The sequence below is a fragment of the Neovison vison genome, chromosome 12, assembly GCF_020171115.1.
Source record: "Neovison vison isolate M4711 chromosome 12, ASM_NN_V1, whole genome shotgun sequence".
In the NCBI taxonomy this organism is placed as follows: Eukaryota; Metazoa; Chordata; class Mammalia; order Carnivora; family Mustelidae; genus Neogale; species Neogale vison.
The window spans coordinates 130,152,060-130,177,619 of NC_058102.1; the positions used below are offsets into that span (position 1 = coordinate 130,152,060).

The following is a 25,560-nucleotide window of genomic DNA, read 5'->3' on the forward strand; positions in this document are numbered from 1 at the left end:
CACTGAACTCTGCTTCTGAAACCAATATTGAACTCTATGTCAACTAACTAGAATTTAAATCAATTTTTAAAAGTGCTGATCTTCAGATAGCCATGGGCTCTTAATTACAATATTTGATAGTTTGATTTTTCTGTACTACTCACATGTTTATCTCATTTGATCCCTACCTTCTTGTTCGATGGTAAGTCCACTCTTTTCTGGCCCTTTTTGTTATATCCTCGTCTACCCATCACAACTACCTTATATACTGACATGCTCCAGAATTCTGCATTTACTCCCATTCTCCAGGATTCTTCATGTACTCCCGCTCTCACTCTCCATGGTTTTAGCTACTGCTGACATGTATATACCCCTCTCCTGAGTCCAGCCTTCTCTCTCCTGCTGCCCTGTAAACAATGTGTTCCCGATGAAACTCATTGTTCCCCCAACTGCCAAACTTCCTCCTCCTCTCTTCCCTAGGCTGGTGAATGTTACCATCTTCTCATGTAATTGCTCAACCTAGGAATCATCTTAAAGTCCTTCTTCTCCTTTCCCATCCTACACTGACTCTCAGTCCCATGCATTCAATGTCTCCTAAGTCATGGTTTTCCTCCATTTTCACCTTTATGTCCCCAGTTCAGGCCTTTGTATTACATCTCAAGTCACTAACCTCCTTTTTGTAAGATTCTTCTGCCTTTTGTATAGCCCTCCACAAACCCATCCTCCATGCGACCCCCGTGAATTACCTTCCCTGAAATGAAAGGCTGATGATGTTATTCTGCCTAAAGCAATGATTCCCTGCCATCCTCCAGATGAAGTCCAAACAGCCATCATGGCGCCCCTTCTGATTGTCTTACATGTCTCCTATGCATGGCAAATTTTTTTTTTTTTTTTGGCATGGCAAATTTTGACTCATTATATATTTTGTTTTTGTGAGGCCTTCCCTGGCCACCCCACATTAGGTATTCTCTTTGAGTTCACTCCTTCATGAATGCAAATGGTCTCATATGTAACCTGAACTTCTTGCTTTTGAGCTATTTGTCTTTCTTACTCAGCAATGGACAACTTGAGACCTGGGACCAGGCCTTTTTCATTTTTATAGTCGTAGAGGCTAGAATAGTATTACGAACACTGGGGACAGTCAATAAATATTTATAGATTAAATATTCATAAATAATTTCAAGTATTGAATGTTGGTTGTTGAAGGGAATAGAGGTTTGACTCCCTCCAAAAATGCTCCAGGAGAATAAGTAAACAAATGAAGATAATTATTTCATTTCACACCATTTCCATTTTCCTCCTTGTCCCTGAATCTTCTCCCCACTTGAAGATAAACCCTGATGTACTCCCAACATTCAAACAGATTGTTAGCAGGAAGGAGAACACACATTTTACGTTCAGACAAAACTGGTCCTTTGTTTTCATATCTCTAAAACAGAAAAGATCCTTGCCTCATAGAGGTTCTGGGACAGTAAGTGAAACTATGTTTGCCCAGTAATTAAACCATTGCTTGGCATACTTAAGTGATCAGTTATGTCCAGACCTTTACCCCTTCCTTATTCCTGGGTCCACTGGGGAGATAGGTTGGTCATAATCTTGTTTGTTGTCTTGTTGTCTGTCTTTTGGTCAACCCTTCTTGTCTTGTGACTATTAGTCCTTTGGATCGTGGAGATTGAATAAAACATTTTAACTCTATTCATCTGAGAATGTTTAATGTTACCACAAAGTTACTGAGAGATACTGACAAAGAATAATGAGCCATCTAGGGCCACAAAGTGGCTAACTTGAAGGGAAATGGAGAGAAGGGATGGGAAACAAGCAAATCAATTATGTGTGTGGGGTAGCCTAATACGGATAAGGAAGGAATGATTTTTCTCTTTCTCCTCATGAATATCGTCACCATATTCTACATATATTAAAATCTGGAAGCAACATGGTCTCACTGGGTAACGAGCAACCGGATTATTTTTGCATGTGAAGGTTTCAGTCATGCTGTCCTTCATGGAAAAACACTCATGGGAGAGGTGATTAGTTTCCTCTTTATCCTTGATACGTTCCTAGGCTTCACCGGAACCAACAAATCTAATATGCCCTCTGAAGCTTTTCTTTATGAAGACCATTCTCCTTGCAATAAACATTTACTATACCTATTTGTAAACGTATTATAAGTTCTATCTGTGCTGTATTTTTGTACTCAGACCAATTTTCATAAATATTTAAGTTGACTGTGTGTGAGTTTATTATACACACTTAAAAGTTTATTGCTTTCCTGTCTCTATTTTGTTCCCTTCCGTTCTGTTTATCTCTGGAGTCTTCTAGAAATTTACCACATGTACTTAAACATTTCTGCTGTTCTGTCTTGATCTTCATCATCGTGACTTCCTAAAACATTTTTATTTTTAAAATAATTTCCCTCGAGCCCTTCTTTTTTAACCTTAGCTTAGCCGTTTTTTCCCTTCCCCCCCCAAATCTGGACTGACTACAAAAGTCTTTCAGAAATAGATACTGTCTCTTAATCACCCTTAACATCTTAATCACATTTAAATACCTTCTCACCTTCTTTTCTTGAGATTATTCATTCATTCAGCAAATATTTACTGTACTAGGTGCTAGGAGTTGTTCTAGTGTTATAGATAGAGTAGTGAACAAAAACCTCTGTTTTCAAAGAGCTTACACCCTACTGGGACGTTAACAAATAACAAAATAAACTACACAACACACACACACACACACACACACACATGCATGCATCCTTCTAAGCCCAGAATACATTGTGTGTCCACTTTGTACAATATTCTCTTTGGAACAGAGTAGGTGGAACAGGACGCCCAGTTGGGATAGATTTCTAGAACATCTTGAGTTTCGTATTTTTATCACTCATGTGGAGTTTATTGAACACTACCAGGCATGATAGTTATTTTTCATATACCAAAATCTTCCTGCCTAAATTGAAACCCCATGTGGGCCAGATTCATGACTTACAGTTCTCCCAGCAGGCTTGCCTTCTAATTTATTCAAATAGTTGATGATGTCAAAAAGGAGTGAGTGATTAAACTTTGAAAATGTCAATGCACAATTTGGAGACAGACAAATCTTAGCTGCCTACCTTCCCATCTACCTATGAACACAGAAACGATCTTTATTTTTCTAGATTCCCACAGTAAATCTCTGTTTTCTGAGGTAGTTTTGCTCAAGCCTCTGTAAGAAAGTTAAAAGTCCTGCTATCTTTAATCACAAATTGATGTTCTTTCTGAGGATTAATTTTACAAGAGTTAATTTTGTTATTTCTGAGCACTTGTTTCCATATTTATTTAGAAATGAAATTCCTTTAAGTATTAAAGCCCTTATTAACACAACTGGGCAGACTTCATGGGAAAGAAGTCCAAATGAAATACTTCCATAAAGAGCTGTGGGAAACTACACTTCAAGAGCTCCATTAAATTATCCCTTTTTAATCGTTCAATAAGATTGCCCTCCATGATGCACTTAGCCCTGTGTGCTGGCTAACATCTTCTATGTGCCAAATCATTCTTCCTTTCTCCTGGAGGCACACTCAGTGAGAAATACAACCTGCTTTGTTTTGTAGGTGGCTCTGAGTCAAATTGTCCAATATTACAAAGCTACCCTGTAACTGGGTTTACCCTCAACAGGTAAACCTAAATATGCTTCCCACCATTCTAATTGACCTTCCAGTGGTCCTTTGCTTTTTCCCAAAGTCTTCCTATGGGTGTGAAGATGTTCCATTTACAAAAAAACAAAGGAAAGTGTTTAGATGGTAGAGCTGGAAAAATACTAATTTTTGCTTAAAGATTTTACCATAATATGTGGTGAGTGCATTTCATACATGATTAGGTTCAACCCTTTACTTAGCTATAGTCAATAGAATATTGAATTAGAAAATATAAAACTTGGGGCTCCTGGGAGGCTCGGTCAGTTAAACATCTGCCTTTGGCTCAGGTCATGGTCCTGGGGTCCTAAGATCAGGCCCTGCTCAGCAGAGTCCTGCTTCTCCCTCTGTCTCTCTCCAATAAATAATAAATTTAAAAAAGAAAATATAAAACTTTCAGTATTTGTTATGATCACAGAGTTTTGTGTAATTCTCCAAAAGCATTTCATAAAATTATTTTTGTATTTTTACATCAAAATAAAGAGAAAATTCATGTGGCCTTTAGCTGATCCCCCCTCCCTTCACCTTGTACTTCAAGAAATACTTAAAGATAATTCCTGCCAATGTACTGCTTGTGGAACAGAATGCTCAATAGTTGCAAGGACATAATTTGGGAAATTCACCTGACCTAGCCCCATTTTCTTGGCTAGCTGGGGATATATTATATTTATATTTATATACAGTTATGGCCGAGATTTATTATAGCAAAAGATATAATACAGGAGCTGCAGGAAAAAGACACACTTAAGCAAAGGCTATAGAAATCACACAGAGGTTTCTGTCCTTCCCACACAGAGGGAATTGTCCTCCCTCCCTTTCTGCTATCATAGCATAGGAAGCAATTTTCTTGTGGGAGATAACTCTGCCCAAGGAAGTCCACCTGAGTCATGGAATCCAAAATTCATAAAAGCACATGCTCCAGTTTCCTATAGGGAAAGTCCAGTTTGAATGATAGTACATTTCTCTCAGGCTAAAAAGAAATGGCATAACATTTCTCAACTGCTAAAGAAATCAACCATTTCTTTTGTCTCTTCGGAAACTAACCTTTAGCAACGAAGAGGGGGAAGTAAAGACATTTCCAAGCAAAGGAAAACAAAGAATTTATTCTCGATAGTTCTACCTTTACATACTGACTAGTTACTAGAAGTTCTTCAAACAAGAAGAAAATGTTGAAAGAAACTGGAAGCATCAAGGAAGAAAGAAGGAATAGCAAAAAGAATTGGAATATGGGTATACACAATAGCCTATTTCCTTATGAGTTTTATAAACCATGTTTGATGATTGAAACAAAAATGAAGAAAGGTAAAGAGACCTCCATGGATGTGAGTTCCCACTCTTCCCTCAAAGTGGTAAAATGTAGATACCAGCAGACTGTGATAAACTATGTATGTGTACTAAAATCTTACAGTAACCACTACAAACTTATACAAAGAGCTATACTCAAAAATGGTGCAAATAAATCAGAGTGGAAAACTAAAAAATGTTCAGGTAACCAACAAAAAGTCAAAAAAGGAAAAACAGAGGAGTAAGAACCAATCAAAAGGCAGAGATTGGCAGAGTGGATTAAAAAGTTATGATGGAGGGGCACCTGGCTGCCTCAGTTGGTAGAGCATGTGACTCTTGATCTCTCAGGGTTGTAAGTTTGGGCCCCATGTTGGGTGTAGAGACTACTTAAAAATAAAATCTTTTTTAAAATGTTATGTGGAACTATATGCTGTTTAAAGACACTTCACTTCAAATCATTGGTATAGGTAGGTTGAAAGTGAAAAGATGGAAAAAGATACCATGTAAACATTAATTTTTTAAAAAGCAGGAGTGGCCTTTTAATATGTAATAAAGTAGACTTCAGAGCAAAGAGAACTTCTAGAGACAAAGAGGAGGAACATTACATATGACAAAATGGGTTAATCCATGAGGAAGACATAATGGTCTAATAACGTTGCACCAAACAGCGGATCCTCAAATACATGAAGCAAAAACTCATAGAGCAGAAAGTAGAAATAGACAAGTCCAAAATTATGGCTGAGGATTTCAACACTCTCCTCTGAGCAACTGACAGAACTACTTGACCTGAAATCAGCAAAGATATAAAAGATTTGAACAACAATAAATAGTATCTAATCAATATATAGTAGAACACTCCACCACTAACAACAGAAAACGTATTTTTTCCACTTCATGTGGAACATTTACAAATACCCAGGGTCATAAAGCTAAGCAACTTTAAATTAATTGAAATCATACAGGATATGATCTCTGACCATTATAGAAACAAACTAGAAATTAACAACAGAAAGACAACAAGAAAATCTCTAGATGGGCAGAAATTGAATGACACATTTTTAAATAAACTATGGGACAACAGTCTCAAAGGAAGTTTAAAACTACAAAGAACTGAATGAAAGTGAAGATATAGCATATCAAAATTTGCGGGATAAAAGCAAAGCAGTGCTTAGAGGGAAATTTATTTTACTAACTATATTAAAATGAAAGGAAGGTCTTAAAAAAAAAAAAAAAAGAAAGGAAGGTCTTGAGTCAGTAAGCTAAGCTCTTACCTCAAACCAGAAAAAAACAAGCAAAGAAAACCCAATACAAGGAGAAGGAAGAAAATAAAAAGGGCCAGAAATCAATGGAATTGAAAACAGAAACTGCAGAGAAAGCAAATGAAATCAAAAGCTTATTCTTTAAAAACATCAATAACATTGAAAAACTTCTAGCAAGACTGACAAAACATAAAAAAGAAAATATGTAAATTATCAATATTAGAAATGAAAGAAGGATTTGTCATCACAAACCCTCCACACATTGAAGGATAATGCTATGAGCACTTTAATTCAGCCACTTAGAGGAAATGAGCAAATGCATCAAAAACTGCAAACTGGGCACCTGGGTGGCTCAGTGGGTTAAGCCGCTGCCTTCGGCTCAGGTCATGATCTCAGGGTCCTGGGATCGAGTTCTGCATCGGGCTCTCTGCTCAGCAGGGAGCCTGCTTCCTCCTCTCTCTCTCTCTCTCTGCCTGCCTCTCTGCCTACTTGTGATCTCTCTCTGTCAAATAAATAAATAAAATCTTAAAAAAAAAAAAAAACTGCAAACTACTAAAACTCACCAAGGATGAAATAGATGACTAAATAATCCAGAACTATGAAAGAAATTGAATTCATAAAACCATTCCTAAAAAGAATCTCCTGACCTTGATGGTTTTATTTGTAAATTCTGCTAAACATTTCAAGAATTAATAACAACTCCAAATAGTCTTTTCCAGGAAATAAGGGAAAATGTTTCCCAATGTATTATCCTAATGCCAATATCAGAAAAGACAGTTATACAAAAAATTATGGGGATGCCTGGGTGGCTCAGTCGGTTAAGCCACTGCCTTTGGCTCTAGTCATGATCCCGGGGTCCTGGGATCAAGTCCCACATCAGACTCCTTGCTCAGCAGAGAGCCTGCTTTTCTCTCTGCCTCTGCCTGCTTGTGCGCTTGCTCTCTCTCTCTCTCTCTCTCTGACAAATACATAAAAAAATAAAATATTTAAAAAAGAAAAAGAAAATTACTGCTGAGTAACCATCATGAATACAGATGTAAAAGTCCTCCATGAAATATTAGCAAATCAAATCCAGCAATACATAAAAAGAATAATTCATCCAAAAGGAGTTTATCCCAAGAATGTAAGGCCAGTTCAGCATTTGAAAATCAATGTAATCTATCATATTGACAGTATTAAAAAAACTCCATGATCATATTAATTGATGCAGAAAACGTATTTGACAAATTTTAACATTATTTATGATAAAAAAAAATACAACTGTCAGCAAAATAGGAATATAAGAGAACTTTCTCTATCTGATGAAAGGCATCCACGGGGGGGTGAAGAAAACTACTTGATTATATCTTAATGGTGAAAGACTGGATGCTTTTCTGACAAGATCATGAACAAAACAAGGGTAACTATTCTTATCACTCCTATTCAACATTGTATTGGAAGGCCTACACATTGCAATAAGGCAATTTTTAGAAGTATGAAGATTGGAAAGTGAGGGGGAAAAATAATTCCTATTTGCAGACAACAAGATAGTCTAAATAGAAAATCCTTAAAGAGGGGCACCTGGGTGGTTCAGTGGGTTGAACCAGTGGGTTGAACCACCTCTGCCTTTGGCTCAGGTCGTGGGATTGAGCCCTGCATTGGGCTCTCTGCTCTGTGGGGAGCCTGCTTCCTCCTCTCTCTCTGCCTGCCCCTCTGCCTATTTGTGATCTTTGTCTGTCAAATAAATAAAATCTTAAAAAAAAAAAAGAAAAGAAAATCCTTAAAGAATCTACTTTTTTTGTTGTTGTTAAGAAAAGAATCTACTTTTTTGTTGTTGTTATTTATTTATTTGACAGAGAGAGATATCACAAATAGATGGAGAGGCAGGCAGAGAGAGAGAGGAGGAAGCAGGTTCCCTGCTGAGCAAAGAGCTCAATCCCAGGACCCTGGGACCATGACCTGAGCCGAAGGCAGAGGCTTTAACCCACTGAGCCACCCAGGTGCTCCAAGAATCTACTTTTTAAAAAACTCATAGGACTAATAGGTGAGTTTAACAACAGATCAGGATATCAGGTCACTACACAAAAATCCTATTTCTATATACTGACAATAAAAAATTGAAACCCCAAAATTTGTCAACTACCATTTTTAATAGATTTCAAAAGGAAATATGAAATAAAAATGAAAGTGAAACAACACTTATACATTGAGAACCATCAAATACAAAGGAAATCAAAGAGTCACTGAATGAGTGAAGAGATATACCATGTTCATGTGTTGGAAAATTCAACATAGTAAAAATGTCGGTTTTCTCCCAAATTGATCTATAAATTTGGTATAATTCCATCAAAATTCCAGTAGGATTTTCTGTAGATACAGACATGCTAATTCTAAAAACTTTATGGGAAGGTATACAAAATAATTTTGAAAAAGAAGAATAAAGTTGAATCTCTCTGATTTAATGATTTGTGATAAAAATACAGTAATCAAGATATTAGTGAATGAGTCTTATATGCCTTCTAAGAAAAATGTCTATTTTGTGTGTCTGTTTTAGCCAGTAGTTGACGCAGTTGATTTCTTCTTCTTCTTCTTTTTTTAAGTTGTATTTATTTAAGTTGTATTTTTTTAAGTTGTATTTTATTTATTTAATCTCTACACCCAGCGTGGGGGCTCAAACTCACGACCCCAAGATCAAGAATCACACACTCTTCCAACTGAGACAGTCAGGCACCCAGACTCAGCTGCTTCCAATCTTCAGCAAGTTTCAGCCAGTGTTCTGTGGGTTGTCATTTCCACAGTCCGTCTGGTTTCCAAAAGCTTGGCAGTGCTATTTGGAACAGTCCTGACTGTGTGTCCAGCTTAGGATTTGGGTGGTGGTCAGTTCCATTGTTCCATCCTTAAAATCTGTGATGTACTGTTTAGGGTCAGAACTATGTATACACAGCTTGGGGGTGGGCAGCGGGTAAGCCTAAGAATTCATAAATAACTTGATTTTTTTTTTCCTGAGCTTTTCGCTCTTCGTGATCTCCCTTGTCTTTGTTGGTTCCTTGGAGGTTTCTTTTTGGTCCTCAAGCCAGAAAACTTCATTTATCCTGCCCTGCTATACTCTTACCATGACTGCCCCTATATCTCCAGCCAAACAACATGAGGACTGAGCAAGTATAAAGTTATTTTAGGTTCTTATGAAATGCTGATGTCACCACTGCCACCACTGTCACAGGATTCCTTAGGGGCTGGGGCACAAAAGAATGGAGGGGAAAAAAAAAAAAGAACACAACAAAACACAGCTTTCCTCCACCCTGTGTCTTTCCTGTTTCTCAAGAGGGCTCCTCCTTGAGCTCTGTCTGTGCGAATGCCTACTTCCAGATTTGAGCTGTGTCTGGTTTGGAGAATACTGGAGGAAAAAATAAACTCACCATCTGTTCATTAATAATTAAAAAGATTTTCTCAGATCTTCCTGCTACCATTTGCTTTTCAGAGTCTTCAAGTAGTGGTCGAATCCTGTCCAGGTTTGATGGACTGTATTCAGTAGGAGAAACAGGATTAAATGTGCCTACTCCATGTTACCTGGAATGAGAACACATGTCATTACTTTTGCCCAACTCAGAAGTTAATGAGGGAACCAGTAAGACATTAATATTAGTCCAAAGGACATTTGGTCCAAAGGACGTTTGAGGATCTAGGTATTTATATCCAGTTTAATTAAGGAATGTTAGGAAAAGATCACTGAGTTACATAAAAAACAACAACAACAACAACAACTAGTTAGCATCCTACAGGACAATAAACTATAGCCTCTGGCAAGATCTTCTCAATCCACAGAAATAGTTTGCATCTCTACTAAACAAACACATGTTAGCTAGCAAATTCTCTAAGTTTGAAGCAATTAATTCACAGAATGTTTTAATTAAACAGTATCTTTACAACTAAGTACATTCCAGTTTTCCTAAATACAGAATTAAGTGCATTTCACCAGATAAACTTTAGGTAAGGGATGCCTGGGTGGCTCAGTCAGTTAAGGCACTGCCTTTGGCTCAGGTCCAAATCTCAGGGTCCTGGGATCAAGTCTTGCATCGGGCTCCTTACTCAGCGGGGAGCCTACTACTGTCTCTCCCTCTGCTTGCTTATGCTGTCTCTCTCTGTCAAATAAATAAAATCTTTAAAAAAGAAAAAAGATAAACTTAGGTAAGTCTTCACTCCTGTGTGACATGGATGTCAGCCTTATTTTGTTTTGCTTTTTTTCCATGTTTTGGATCATTCTTTTTTAAAAAAACAGTGATTCAGGCTCTTCCTTCAGAAGGTCTCAACCGAAGCAAGAAGGGATGTAAGACTGGCTTAGACTCCCTGAGGAGGCCACCTATTTTTTCCCCAATTCAATAAATGTTTATTATGTACCTACTATGCACCAGACATCTGGCTAGGCAATCGTAGGCAAGACCAGTGTACGATTTTCATAATACGTATCAGTCATGTCATATTATCTTGAAAGCTAATTTCTCTTACATAACATAGAGACTATAAAATGCTATCGTTGTCATCAAAAATTTGAAAGCTGCATATGATATGGTCGTTAAGGTATAAAATACTCTATTTCTGGGGTGCTCTTCAGATGAACTCGGAGCGCAGTTACTGCCTGTTCATTTCATGACTCTGATTGCTGCCGTTTCCTCTCAAAGGAAAGGCCGAGGGAAAAAAGAAGAGGAAAAAGTGAAGGAGGAAGAAGAGGTTGCAGCAGTCCCCAAACTGATTGGAGAAGGGAGCCCCGATAAAGAATGGTACCCTCCCTCCGACCCGGACTTCTGTGTTTATGTGTATGAAGTGACCAAGTCAATATTCCCCATAACGAATATCAAGGAGCAGATTGAGGCTCTTGCCAAGTAAGTTGTCTCTATCTACATAGGCATTTAAAGTTTCTGAAGCAAAGTTTTTGATTTTAGTGGTTTGCATTTCTTAGCCCATTTTCAGCTAACGACACCATAATTCTGGCCCCCACTTCTGACCCTGAAGCAGAAACACAATAAATTGAAAAAATGCCCAATTTCTATTTTAGGTCCCATTTCCACCAAGAATCAGAGCTAGGAGCTGGAAATTGCTTAAAGAAAAATGCTTTTGTCATTTTCTCCAGCTGAACCATTAACGGCATCGTTCGATGTGATCCTGGAGAAGTTAGGAATGAATCAAAAGTTTGAAAATTAAATTACTCCAAAAATAAAGAAAAAAAGAAAGAAAGAAAAAATTAAATTACCCCTTAGGTACATGGGGTACTCATGATTTAAAGGAATCCTGTTGTGAATTCTTTGCAAACTCACAAATTATTTCCTTTTTTTGATTTTTTTAAATTGAAATTCAGTGGATTAACATGTGGTGTATTATTCATCTCAGAGGTAGAGTTCAGTGATTCATCGGTCTTCTATGACACCCAGTGCCCATTCCATCACACGCCCTCCTTAATGCCCATCACCAGGTTACCCCAGCCCCACAAATTCTTTTCTGATACAAACAGCTGTCACTGATTTTTTGATCAGATAGATGTCTGGTATTTTGCATTTTGCGTTGCTCTCAAGTGAGGGTGTGCGCGCTCTATGGGGTGGCTGTTTGGGCAGGCTCCACACTCTGCAGACGCCAGGTAACGTTACCTTCCTCATTAGAACATTTAATGTGAGTCCACTAAGAGAAATCTGAGAACTGGACTTGGTAGCTGTAAGGGATTAGGAATCACAGGAAGCGGAGGGTGGCCTCTGTAGCTGGCACCGACAACCCGTAAGTGAGCTAGTGGATCCTACAGCAGCTGTAGTCTCCACAAGAGCCTGGATCTACTCCAAGTAGACGTGCCTTGCACTCATCAAACCTGGGTGTGACAACTGCAAGAAACACAGCCGCCAGATCATTGACTTCTCGGCAGCCAGAACTGGAAGAGAACATTTTTGGCGACGGAAGTTTTCCTGATGTCCTTGAGAAGTGATGACGTGCGCAGAACTCTGAGCTCATTTCAGCATTTGTCACGTGCCCCATGCTCTGTTCCTATCAGGAAGACTTTTCATCATTCCCAAATAATTGTGTTTTTTTGTTTTTGTTTTTTTAACCTGAGCCCTTTATGCGGCGAGATCCAGAGCTTTGTCCCTGTGCTTTTGGTTCCGGGCATTCATTACAGGACTCCTGGCAAAGCCCATGGGACGGCTCTCTCCCCACCCCTTTCTGGTTTTCGCATGGTTCTTCTTTGCTTGATCCTATGGGCAGCAAGAGGAAATTCGTTCTTAAACTTTGCAATTCTGCTTCTACTCCAAGATGTAGGAGCCTTCAACAGAGGATTTTTGGAGGTGTGTGTACTAACTTCTGCTGGGAGAGCCAATAAGGAGAAAACCCCCAGGCAAAGCACACCACCCAACTTAATTAGTTTTCCTTCTGCCCCCTTCCACTCTCCTCTCACTTCAGTGTTACATAAATGCCTCTAAATAAAAAAATATAAGACAATTTAAAAGGAAAACACTTATAGGACTTGAAAATATTTCCAAATATATTCCCAATGGGAAAATTTCCAGTGTGTTTTTATTATCCTTTTGTTCAAATTCCTTAAAAGAAGGACTATATTTAGTACAATGCCTTGGATTTCAGATTGAAACGTTTGAAAATATTTTTCAAGAGCAAGATAGAACTTTAAGACTGCTCTGATACAAATTTAGTATGATATTGATTTGTATCTTGTTGTAAATATTGAAATTAACATTTATTTCTTCCTTTGTGTTGAATGAAAGAGTTTTGAATTGTGTTGAATGAAAGAGAATTTCAGTTTACACATGATAGTTTGAAGACAACAGGCATAATGTTAACACTCTTATAGTACGTTTAAAAAATAAAGCCAATAATAAAAGTCAGAGGAAATACAGTTTTTGCACATATAGTTATACTCAAAGCATCTAAAGTGAGATATTAAACTTGATTAATATGATCTCAATGTAACTGAAACAGGTATGTGGCAGAAAAAATGGGTGGTAAAGTTTCAAAAGAGAAACTACATGATTTCAGCTGGGAACTTCATATAAGTGAACTAAAATTTCAACTTAAATCCAATGTCGTACCAATTGGACTGATCAAACAAGGAATCTTCTACCATCGAGCTTTGCTTTTCAAGGTACTTAAAATGTTTTGTTTCATTTGCCAGTAGGTAAAACTGTTTGTCTTTATCATGATGGTGTGAGCCAGTGGCTAACATTTAACTGGCTCGTATTAATCCTATCATTTAGAGTTACTTCTATTTGAGATATGTATGTATGTGTATATTTGTTAGACTATCAGAAACATATTCATTCAACGTTTATCATACATCTACTATAGGCCAAGGGCTCTTCTACGATCTGGGAATATAGAGATATGAAATTGGTAGCCCACCAGCTACCCAAGGAGACTTGTGGGTTCTAAGGAGGTGTCAGGGAAAATTTCAGGGGAGGAAGTGATATGCAGCCTGAATATTAGAGACTATGTAGAAATTCAGCAGGTAAAGAAGGAAGACAAGAGCATTCTAAACAAAGCTAACATCTTATACAAAATAACAAGAATGAGAGCCCCTGGTCCATTGGAGGAATGCAGAGTAGTTTGTCTGGATGTAGGAAAGAGGAGGGGTTGGGTGAGGCTAACGGGCAGATCACAGAGCACCATGGGAGTTTGCACTTGACCCTAAAATCTGTGAGAGCCACTGAATGTGGTTAAGGGGAAAGCAGTAACGTGATTTTGAAACACCATTCAGACAACAGAATGGGGAATCGATTAGAGCAGGGGCAGGACTGGAGACAGAAAGACCAACTGGAAGATCACTGGAGCAAGAACTACGGATGACCTTTACTACAGCCATAGCTGTGAGGGCGTGAAAAAGGTGTGAGTGTACAGGGAGATTTAAGAGATACAACTGAAAACAGTTGGTGTCTGCCTAGGTGTGGTATGAGGGATTGATTGCATGAGAAGAACATGAGAAGTGATTTTCAGGTCCTGGGCGGGGCAACTGGTAATGACGGCGTTAGTCACTGAGATGAGGACACTCAAAAAGGATCAGATTCAATAAAGAAGTAGGTGGTTTTTTCCTCCATTGTCTCAAGTATTGGACTATAGTAGTAGCTGCAAAAATGGTTTTTGAAATATAGACTGAATGTAAAGATTCCTACCCCCTCCCAAATACCTACAAACCTCTTTACATCCATGTGTATCTTGTTTCCAGTTCTAAGGTAATTCGATCTCTAATCCAAATGCCAGTCTTCCCTATTTTCTTGGATTTTTTGCTTTATCGAATTTTCTCCTATCTTCAATCTTTCTCTCTATTAGCTGTTTTTCCTTGAAAATCTAAAGTTAAGTCTATACTACTTAAAGAGGAAATAGAAATCTTTTCTCATCATAGCTACAACTACTCCCAAAGCTCCTATTACCATGACCACCATCATTTTGAACTACGTGTCAAGCACTTGATAAATGCAATTGTGAAAGTCTCAGAAATGCCAAAGGTTGAAATTACTACCCTTGTTTGAAAGACAAGAAAACTGAACTCAAAGAGGGAACTTACCCAAGGTCAACCAGAAGCCCAACTGGAGCCTGAACCCGTGCCTATCTGAATCAAACCTACCACATTGCTTCTATATGTAGATAATTCTCATTCTGGGTCAAAATTCAGAATCATCTCAGCACCTTGTCCTTCCTCTGTTTCCTTAGTTTTTCTCCTCAGCCCACTGAAGCCTGGCCTTGGCTTCCTGTTAGAACGGACCCCAGGAATCTATCGTCTGTCTTACTTGATATGTCAAAAAAATTGTCACTGGTCCTTCTTGTCCCTTGACACCACTCTCTTTAGTCTTTTGAACTCTCTCCCCTTCATCTCAGTCACCTTTGGTGACCTCTTTTCCTCGACCCCTCTTCAATGTGGGGCTCCCTCACGGTTCCACCCCAGACCTTCTCTTTTCTTACTTTATATATTTCCTACAGTGAGGTCCTCCGGTCACATGGCCTTAAATACAAACTGCCAAAGGCACCCAGATTCTTTCCTCTGTCTCACAAACCTCTCCTGATTCCTGATCTGTGTGTCTGCGCACAGTGGGCTGCACCCTAGTGTCTCCCAGGCACTGTATTAGTGTGCTCATGCTACCCTCACAAAATCTCATACTCTGGGGGGTTTAATCAGTGAACACTTTTTTCTCACAATTGCTGAGGCTGGGAAGTCGAAGATCAGGCTGCCAGCAGAGTCAGCATCTGGTGAGGACCTTCTTCCTGATTTGCAATGGCCACGTTCTGCCTGAGTCCTCACATCCCAGACAGACAGATGGCTCTGATCTCTTCCTCCTCTTACGAGAGCATTAATCCCACAGTGGAGGGCTCCATGTTCATGGCCTCCTCTGAACATGACTACCTAAAGGATCCATCTCCCAATACCACCCAACTGGGGAATCAAGCTTTCAGCATATGTTTTTGGGGTGGGGAGGGGCACGAATATTCAGCCTCATCATGCCAGAGTGAAACTATTACCCTCACACCTGCGTAGAGTCACACAATTCAATAGCCGGGTCTTGCCCACCCCTGACATTCTGACCGCCAATACCAATGATGAAATCTTATCCTTCCGCCCTCCTAAATCATTCACTCCTATGAATACTCTTCATCCTCCTATTTTCTTCCAGTTTGCTGCCTCCTTTTTGGCTTTGCTTTTCCCCCTTGGCAGCCGGGATGAATTATCCTTGGACCTTATAACTGGCTCACCAACTTCCCTCACTTTCTTGACCCCATCTGTCCTCCCCACTACCTTGCCAGTCCCCCCAGGCCCAGTTGGATTGCTTGCCCTTTCCACCGTGATGCTCGGGCTTTGGAACTTGACAATGGGGAATGCCACAGCCAAGTCAGCATCCCCAACTCACATGGACAGTCATGTAGCCTGGCCACTCCTTTCCAGCTCCTGGTCACAAGCTTTCCCTTTTCACCTCAGCAGCTCTGCCCTACACCTGCCTGTCCTTCTACTAACACTTTCATCTCTGCCTCTTTCTTGGAGCAGACGACCTTGTTTCCCACTTCACAGAGAAGATGGAAACTTTCAGCTGGGAACTCATTCCACTCAGTGGGAGGCAGGATCACCCTGAGCTTAGGAGCTCAGATTCTGGGGACAGATTCCCTGGCTTTCACATCAGGTCACCACTTATGGTGACCTTCCTCGGGAAATTGATCTGGCCTCAGTTTTACTCTCCATAAAATGGGAAATGCTATCTAAAATGGGAAATCATTATCTATTTTATGAAATTATTTTGATGATTTAAAGGGCCTTGACATGGAATTAAGAGAGCAATAAATATTATTTCAGAAAACGTGTTTATTTTCAACTCTCTACCCCACTAGACAATGAATGTAAGAGGATCCAAGTACCAGTTCCAGTGAGGGGAGGGGTGGCAGACCCGGGGGTAGGGGGCAGTTTTATACACCCAGCCAGTCTTCCAACATCAGCTAGCTCAATGCAACTCAATTCCGACACTACCCACCTAGAGACAGCATCTGACGCCACAGGTTATGGGCTTGGTCCTGCAACACTGTCCCGTCCCCGCCACACACACTTCAGCCAACCAGTCCCAAGCCCCAGCTGTCATCTGTGCTTCTGTAGATTGGAGGTTCCCGAGAACACAGCCCCTTCAGGGCTGATTAATTTGCTAGAGGGACTCACAGAACTCAGAAACGTTTGAATGACTAAATCACCAGTTTATCATAAAAGGATATAACTCGGGAATAGCCAAATGGAAGAGATGCATGGATAAAGGTATGGGGAGAAGGCTTGGAGCCTCGGTCCCCCTCTCTAGGTGCACCACACTCCCTGGATCTCCACATGGTCACCAGCCCAGAAGCTCTCCAAACGCTTACCTTTTGGGTTTTCAGGGAAGCTTCATTTCATAGGCACAATTGATGAAATCATTGCCACAGGTGGCTGATTCAACCTGCAACCCCTCTCCTCTCCCCAGAGGTGGGGGTGGGACTGAATGTTGTAACCCTCCAATTAAGATTGGTTCCCCTGCCAAACAGCCCCCATCCTTAAGTGTGGTCCAGAAGTCACCTCATAAACATAAAGACACTTTTATGGTTCTCATCGCTTAGGAGATCCCAAGGATTTAGGAGTTCCGTGCCAGAAATGGGACAAAGATCCAATGTGTATTTCTTATTATAAATGATGATACCACAGAATGCCATCCATTTGTATACTGTTGTATTGGAGTTGACTATCAGGCAGGCTCAGACTAGATAGGACGGAAGGCTCTAAGAGGGACAACCATGTCTTAATCGTCTTGGTCCACCCAAAAAAGTCTACCTGGTGTAGTCAATACATTGTAAATAATCAATAAATCACGTTACTATATACACGGATTATTTTAAAACCACACAATTCTTCCCTTCTACTACTGGGAACCCTTGTTGAGTCCCCACTCTGTGCAGCATTCATAACTCTAAACACTTGTCTCGCATTCGTCCCCTTCATCTCCGCAAACACCCTGCGAGGAAGGAGGCTCTTCTGTTGTTCTCATCTCTCAGATGAAGGAATGGAAGCACAGGGAGGCTGAGTCATTTGCCCGAGTTGACAACAACTAGAAAGTGGCTAAGACGCTACGATGTGGCTAAGAAGTTTCCAGATTATTTTAAAGACACTTTTTAAAATAACCTCAAAATCAGGGCAAACTGAGGAGCGCACTTCCAAGGGACATAAGCCACTCCAGAGGAAGTGGCATCAGGCAGCCCAAGAAGGACGGACCCGTGGCGCACGGCACCGTCCCCATCACACAGAATAAATCAGCAAGGAAAAGGTCCCCACCGATTTGATCCCTCCCTTCTATCCACTGCATATCACACCCACAGAGCAGCCTAGAAACACAGAAAGATTGATGGGCGTGGTAGCGCTGAAAGCCCGTGGAATAGCTTTCCTCCAATGACGTTATCAATCTTGTGCTGATACAATGCAGTGTAACTGCCTGAAAAATGTCACTTCCCAGCAGGACCTACACAGAGATTTTGAGTCTACAGGATCTCAGGGAACAAGGGAACTTATCATACTGTATTTGCTCCTACCACAACATTCCACATTTTTTTCAGCCTCCTTTCTAAGCCCTTCTTTGCAAGAGTTGTACGTTTCACCTTCAACAAGGTGGGTTTTCCGGCTAAGGATTTTTCCCTGTCCCTCTCCCTCCCCACTTTTGGTTGCTCTTGTGTTTTCTCCCACAGGCGCTGGCTGATAAAATTGGCATCGGCTGCTCTCTGGTTCGTGGGGAGTATGGCAGAGCTTGGAATGAAATTAAGTTGATGAATGAAACTCGTAAGGGACTGATTGGGGCTCTCCCTCCCCCTGAGGTATATATTGTTGACCTCATGTTCCACCCAGGTGGGTTGATGAAGTTAAAAAGTAAAGAAGCGGATCTTTACAGATATCTCTAAGCTACCAAAAGAACAAAAAAAGGGTTCACACAAGAAATGTATTATGTACACTTCCTATGAAGTTCACCGATTGATTTTATTTCTTTAAATAAAAGTATTAGAAATGTTCTCTCTGTGTAGAAACGAGGACACGTGGATTGAACTTGGTGGTGGTTCTGATTTCAGGCTCTTGGTGAGAGTTCAGTCTGGTTAGATCCTATTACGCACACTGACCCTCATGTAAAGTTTATTATTGTCAAAATTAATCCATCCCACTATTTCCTGAGGAGCCTCTGCCCTTTGGGAACCTTGTGGTAAAACACCCAGCTTCTGACCACTATTCCAGGGACAATCCCATGGCCTCATGCCTGTCATGTCCAGAAGCTTCAGGAACACTAGGTTAAATAAATTCAATAGTATTTTATGTCTTCAGTCACTAAGACTAAGTGACTAAGACTATGTCTTGTCTCACTAAGTCAGAGTATTGATAGTTTGAATATCTATAGATCGATTTTAGTATTACAAATTCTAAAAATTTTTTGTTCCCACTATAAAAAATGTATTAAGAAAATCACTTAATATACGTCACTGAACTAAAAATCTTTCTAAAACCTATTCCCATAAACTGTGTTTGTCTTTTGTCCTGTCTGAGTTTTACTTAATATATACCTCCAGTTAAAAACAATTCTGATTTGCTTTTACACATTTTCATGCTGGGCCATGAAATGAGCTGTTTGCATTTGTGTAGCCTAAAAATCCTTTTTTGGAAAATTTCAGATAAGGAAAGAGAGTAAATCTTTGTGAGAAATTGTGTTCTGAGTATGGAGAGCGAAACAGGGAACAAACACACATTTAAAAAGATAAATAAAAACTAGTAATATGATGACTGTCCTAAACTACACATATCCTAGCCTGACTTTAAGTCTGAAGTTTACTGTAATCATTTTACTAGAAGGTTTTTAAAAGTCAGCTTGGTTTTAGAAATGAAGGCTGAGATGATTCTGTATGAACCGATGTATAACTTCAAAGAATTTGTATTTCCTTATTTCAAAATAAAGTTCTTTATATCAAATGGTGTGGTAATTATATTTATCATGCAATTTCGTGAACTGGGGCATGGATTATAGGATGCAAACCCGTCTAAGCATTTTCAAGTCTGTTTTGATCCAGAACACATTTAAAGTGGATTACAAAGATATGTAAGATGTAACAAGATAAAAATAAATGAAAAACAGGCGTAAGTGTTGGAAAGCAAGTTCAACAAGGCCAGGAATAAGCTTAGAATTCAAATGCATCCATGAAAATCCCATGCATTTGTTAGCAGTGGGTGAAAATTTGACGCTAAGCTCTCTAGCAGACAAGGCAGTGGGAAATGCTATCAGTTACATGATTTATAATAGGGTCCGCTGGCTAAAAGCACAAAGCAGTTTCTCAGGAGGAACAAAGACCAGGGGAATTCCTCTTTGGGAGCTTCATACAGATGACAAATGTAATATAGAAAATAACATCGTTGAAAAACAACCTCCTAGTAAGTCCTGAAAAGGGTTTTTGTAGGCAATGGCCTAACGGCAAGATGGAATGAAGCAAAAGTTCCCGTCGGAGCCACTGTGCTGCGGATCGGGTAGACAATGTTATTTTCAGCCTGGTACAGGCCAAGGGCCATCCCCCTCCCCTTTTCTCATCTAAGAAACATTTGTGTATAATGTCTCTCTCAGCTGGCTTCTAAGAAATTATTGCGCAGGTTTGAGTTTAAATTCTATTTTGAGACAGTTCTTTGAAGTTCATCTATTTTGTGTTACCAAAAGACAACATGTTCACAATAGCAACACAAGGTATAAAGTACCTAGAAATAGATTTAATAAGGAAAACTATTTCATGAGATCTGAATAAATGAAGATACACATCATTTTCCTTGATGGAAACTCAGCAATATAAAGATTTCAGTGCTCCCCGTATTAATATATACATTTAGTATCTCATTTAGAATCCCAGCACATGGCCTTTTCTGAAACCTGACAGATAGGAAACTTTATCTGGAAGAATGAATGCATGTGCATGCCAATAATATTTGCAATAAATGAAGAGGAACTGGGTCCATCATATATCAGAACATATATTAAAAAGTGGTAAGAAATTAGTATGGAATGGGCATAAAAATAGAACAATATCAAGAGTACAGACACAGATACATATTTTATATGTATATATAAAATATGGCTCAGTGGGTTAAGTGTCTGCCTTCAGCTCAGATCACAATCCCAGGGTCCTGGGATCAAGCCCCATGTCTGGCTCCTTGCTCAGTGGGAACCCTGCTTCTCCTCCTCCTCTTCACTCCCCCTGCTTGGGCACATTCCGTCTCTCTCTCTCGCTCTGTCAAATGAATAAATAAAAAATATTTTAAAAAATGAAATATATATATATATACATACACAGATTTATTATTGATAAATCTAATTCTAATTCTCTGCCAGGAACAAGGCAAATGATAGCACAATGATAACTTATTTAGTAAATGACTATGAGAAAATTTTTATCTTAGCAAAGGAACATCCTCTATTTCTGACAGATAAACTAGAAGCCATAGAAGAAAATATCTGACAAGTTTAGCTCTATAAAACTTTAAATTTCTGTTCAGAAAAATACAGCATAAGCAAAAATATTTCTGTTCGGCAAAAAAAAAAAAAAAAAAAAGGAAGCAAAACCATAGGAGGAAAATAATTGCAGCATACATTAACAGACCATGTCAATATCCTTAACAAAGAGTTTCTATAAACCAATGAGGAAAGGACAATGCACTTGGAGAATAGCCAAAGACAACAGTATTTAAATAAGACATCTATACGGTGGCAACAAACAATTCCCAGATCTCAGGAGCTTGTCTTTTATCACATTACATGTCAAACAGAGGTCGGTAGAGGGGCTCTGCTTCACACAGTCACCCAAGGACCCAGGCCAATAGCAGCCTGGAATATAGGACCTTCTAAGCCACTGCTTAGGAGGAGAAGAGGCTGAGGATCTTCTTCAGGAATTACCTGTTTTGGAAAGCAGCTGTGCTAACCACTATACCACCAATGCAGGAATCACCTGCTTTCTGCTGACATACCATGTAATTTGGTCAGAACTAGACCCAGGAAATATTGGGTAATGTCTGGAACCAAGAAGATCTGAGTTAGAATCCTACCCTGTCACCTAAAAAGTGTGCAAACTCTGGCAGCCATTGTGGCTGTGAGGTTTCAAAACGATCTAAAGTAGCTTCTTGTTATTCTGTCAGAATCAAAAGCCACAGTTTCTCTTCTGGAGATCAAACCATTTCATTAAAATTAATATCTGACCTTTATTTTCTTTAGAGGTGGGGAAAGGAAGAAAGGGAGAGAGGGAGAGAGAATCTTCAGCAGGCTCCACACCCCGCACAGAGCCCAAGGTGGTGTTTGATCCCATGACCTTGAGATCATAACCTGAGCTGAAATCAAGAGTCGGATGTTTACCCAACTGAGCCACCCAGGCACCCCTAAAATTAATATCTAACTTTTTAAAGCAGCTATGCATGGAGAAATGGACAGTTAAGTAAAATCCTTTCCCCTCTGGGGCAGGTATCATAACGAGGATTCAAGACTATACTGCACTTTAAGTAGCGTACATCAGATGGCAAATGTATTGTTTCCTTGTCAAAGAAGCGGCATTGTCATCTATGAGAAACACTTTTCTAGATGCTCAAAATAATATGTAAAATCGAATGAGTACTGACCTTTTCTTTTTATTGACACAGAATTCTCTAAATATGCTAACTTGTTTCACAGTAAGATTATTACCAGGCTATTCCTCTGCCCAAGGAGTATCTGGGGATACAACATAAGGAGTTTGGGGAGATGGTACATTTTCCTTTAGAACTCTTCACAGAAAGCCTGGAATATACATACTGGTGGTGATCATTGCTTTCTTCCCCCCTCTGAGCCCTCTAACTCAGCCCTGCTCAGGGTAGGATCAAGGACTCTATGAGAATTATATGGAAAATATCGCTGTTTGGGGGTTGATTCTTAAAACAATGCAATAGTAACAAATCACTTATCTACAGTTTAGTATTTAAAAGCACTATTCTCTCATTAAAATTACCTGAATATTGTTATATAGGTAACTGGCAAAAGCTTTGCTTAGACTTATACTCTTAAAACCATGAATGTTATTATTTTAATAATAAAAATGGACTTGACTTCAAAGGATAACCATCAAAGCATTAGGTGGGAATATATTAATATAATGAATTCAAATAAGGCTCTTGCAGAACCCAGACAGGACAAGAGATCTGTAGGATCTGCCAATAAACAACCCACAAGTCACAATTTTAAAAATAAGTATTGCTGGAAAGGGTAAATTCTATTGTGATTTTATGTATGAATTCTATAGGCCTTTAATATTGAGAGGCAATATAATAGCAGTAATAAGGTCCAGATTTTAAAGCCAGAGCTGAAATTAAGTTGTGCATCTACCTTTTCCTACCTATGTGACCTTAAAAAAAATACCCAACCTCTCTGTCCCTCAGTTCCTCTGCTGGAAAATGGGGATACACAATAACAAATATTTCATGCATTTGTGTGATCCTTCCATGGACCATGTAGGTGTAGGAATTTCACAAGTAACAAGACTGAGGCTCAGAGAAGTTAAGTGACTTATTAAAAAATCCCTCAGCTAGTAAGTAGCAAAGTTTTAAATTTGGACTGAATTTGTCTCCAGTGGCTCTGCTCCCAAATCTATATGTCTAATAGCCCAGCTGTGGAGATGAAATAAGACCACCAGGTGAATGACAGGCATATGATTAGGGGCAGGAAAGGACGTGTACACATGTGAGTACATGCTTGTGTGTGTGTATGTGTGGACAAACATGGATGTGCCTGTGTTTACGGCTCTCTTTTTTATGCCCACATCATGTTCTGTTCATACCTCTTCAGCACATTTTGGGGGAATTCTTTATTCTACGTGAATCTGTTTATTTCTTTAGACCAGAGGTCACCAAGTGTTTCCTGAAAAAGAACAGAAAGTAATTATTTTAGGCTTTGCAAACCATGGAGTCTCTGTTGCAACCATTCAGTTCTGCTATTGTCACACACAAAGCGCTACCAATAATGCCTAGACAATAAAAATTTACTTACTGAAAAAGGTGTGGGCCAGATTTGGCTTATGGGCCAGTCCGTCAACCCTTGCTTTCAGTGATGAGCATTTTGAAAGTATGGACATGGGAACAGTAGTACTCTACTTAGCCTTGTCTCTGAGCACCTGGCTAACATTCAAGGGCACCCCCCACCTACGGCCATTTTGTCTTCCTTTATTTCTTTAGGCTCTAAGATGGACCTACTTGATATTAATCTAACAGATGCCAAAACACATGCCTTATTTTTCTATAAGGATGAGGACAAATTTGACCTTTCTAGAAAATAAATTTTCCTGTCTTCTAAAGTGTGAAGGGCCTGAGATTTTACCCCAGTGGCAAGTTAACTGCCATGGTTTCATGGTTGCTGGCGTAAGACATGAGACTCCTGGGTTAGAGACAAAGGACTTTGTTACTCATAGCACAGCAAGCAGCATGAGCCAGGGCAGTGGGTTAATTCTCCTTACTCCCAGGTGTCATGGGGATAACCCGGATAGACCCGGAAGGATGCCTATAAGTGCAGTGGATTGCATTTCAGGAGGGGGACCCTGGGCTTAGAGAGCCCAGTCTTTTATAATAGGCAGTAAGCCTACCTGCCCTTTCACCAGAGGGAGACACCATATCTTTCCAGGTTGTGTGCCAACATCCTTGAAAAGATAATCTGGAACAAAGGGAAGTTAGGAAGCCTCTGTTTATAAGACACACAGAAACAAAGGAGACTCATGGAGATTTGTCTCCCAGAAGCCTGATCAATTCTTATAGTATCAAAGGCTTTATGGAATTTCTCATGTATAAAATAGAGATAATTAACACATGGATATGAAAACCTACCCTAGCCATTGTCTCTATAATTTTCATATATATATTTTTTATAAAATATATATATTTTTATAAAATGTTGTGTAAATACATTATATATCAGTTCAATGACTTGTGTATCAGCTCAATAACTCATGCGTCCAAATTTCTTTCGAGTCAAAGAAGTGTTGGTGAGAGAGTATGGTAGTTATCCTCAATATCATCCACTAATCTTTTGTCTGCAAGTTCAAACCCAAATTCAGATAAGCCTCACTCTCTCCCCTAAGCTCCCCCATGCCTCTCACTCTTCTGATGACCTCTACAACCCTATCTTCGGCACACTTTCTGGCTTCTCCCCGTACACTTCCTGCCCGGCACTGCCATTTTCCTAACACATGTAACTATCGGGTTGAGAGCACACGTGCCCTTGGAGCTGGAGAAACTTGGGTTTGTGTCCTCCGTCTGCCATTATTAGCTGTGGGATGCTGAGCAAATGTTTTGATTTTCTTGTCTTTAAAATGAGGATGTAATAATAGTAGTGACTTCATAAAGTTGCTCTAAAGAATAGATAAGACAGCGCATGTAATGTGCTCAGTACGGAGCTAACCCTTGTAAGCAGCTAACAATCGTTAGCTCTTATGCTTTGATCTCCTCCAATGAGACGGAAAGCTATTTCAGGTCTGGCAAACCCCTTACCAGCAGAGAGTTGCCGGCACAAGGCTAACCTGAGTGATATTTGTTGACTGTCTTGATGCCTTAAACTAACTGACTTTAAAGACTGAAAGGGGATTTTCATTTTCACTTGGGTGCTTATGAGATCAGCCAAGGGGTGAACAAGAACACTGCCATCTCCGATTAGGTACTGGTTTCCTTCTACCTTTCAGTGTAGAAGAGATGATGACTGCACCGCCACTTTTGAATTTGTGCAATGGGGAATGAAAAGTCAGAACCGCTCCCTCTTTTTGGAGATTTTGTCTGAAATCATCCTCATTGTGCGTTCCCACATAACCATCACCTTGCCTACCCACAGGATGAAACCTGTCGTGATTGCT

At 39.6% G+C, this 25,560-nt stretch overlaps 1 protein-coding gene across 7 annotated transcripts in view; it reads left to right on the plus strand.

Annotated features, from left to right (window-relative positions):
• Nucleotides 1-19,642, plus strand: part of ARMC3 (armadillo repeat containing 3) — a 97,825-nt gene extending 78,183 nt beyond the window's left edge. For all 7 annotated transcript variants that reach the window (XM_044228021.1, XM_044228023.1, XM_044228022.1 and 4 more), the window contains 3 exons: nt 10,845-11,045; nt 13,135-13,297; nt 18,382-19,642. In XM_044228021.1, the coding sequence (XP_044083956.1) occupies nt 10,845-11,045; nt 13,135-13,297; nt 18,382-18,591 (574 nt within the window). In that variant the 3' untranslated portion in view covers nt 18,592-19,642. The remainder of the gene's footprint in view (nt 1-10,844; nt 11,046-13,134; nt 13,298-18,381) is intronic.
• The last annotated feature ends 5,918 nt before the right edge of the window (nt 19,643-25,560 follow it).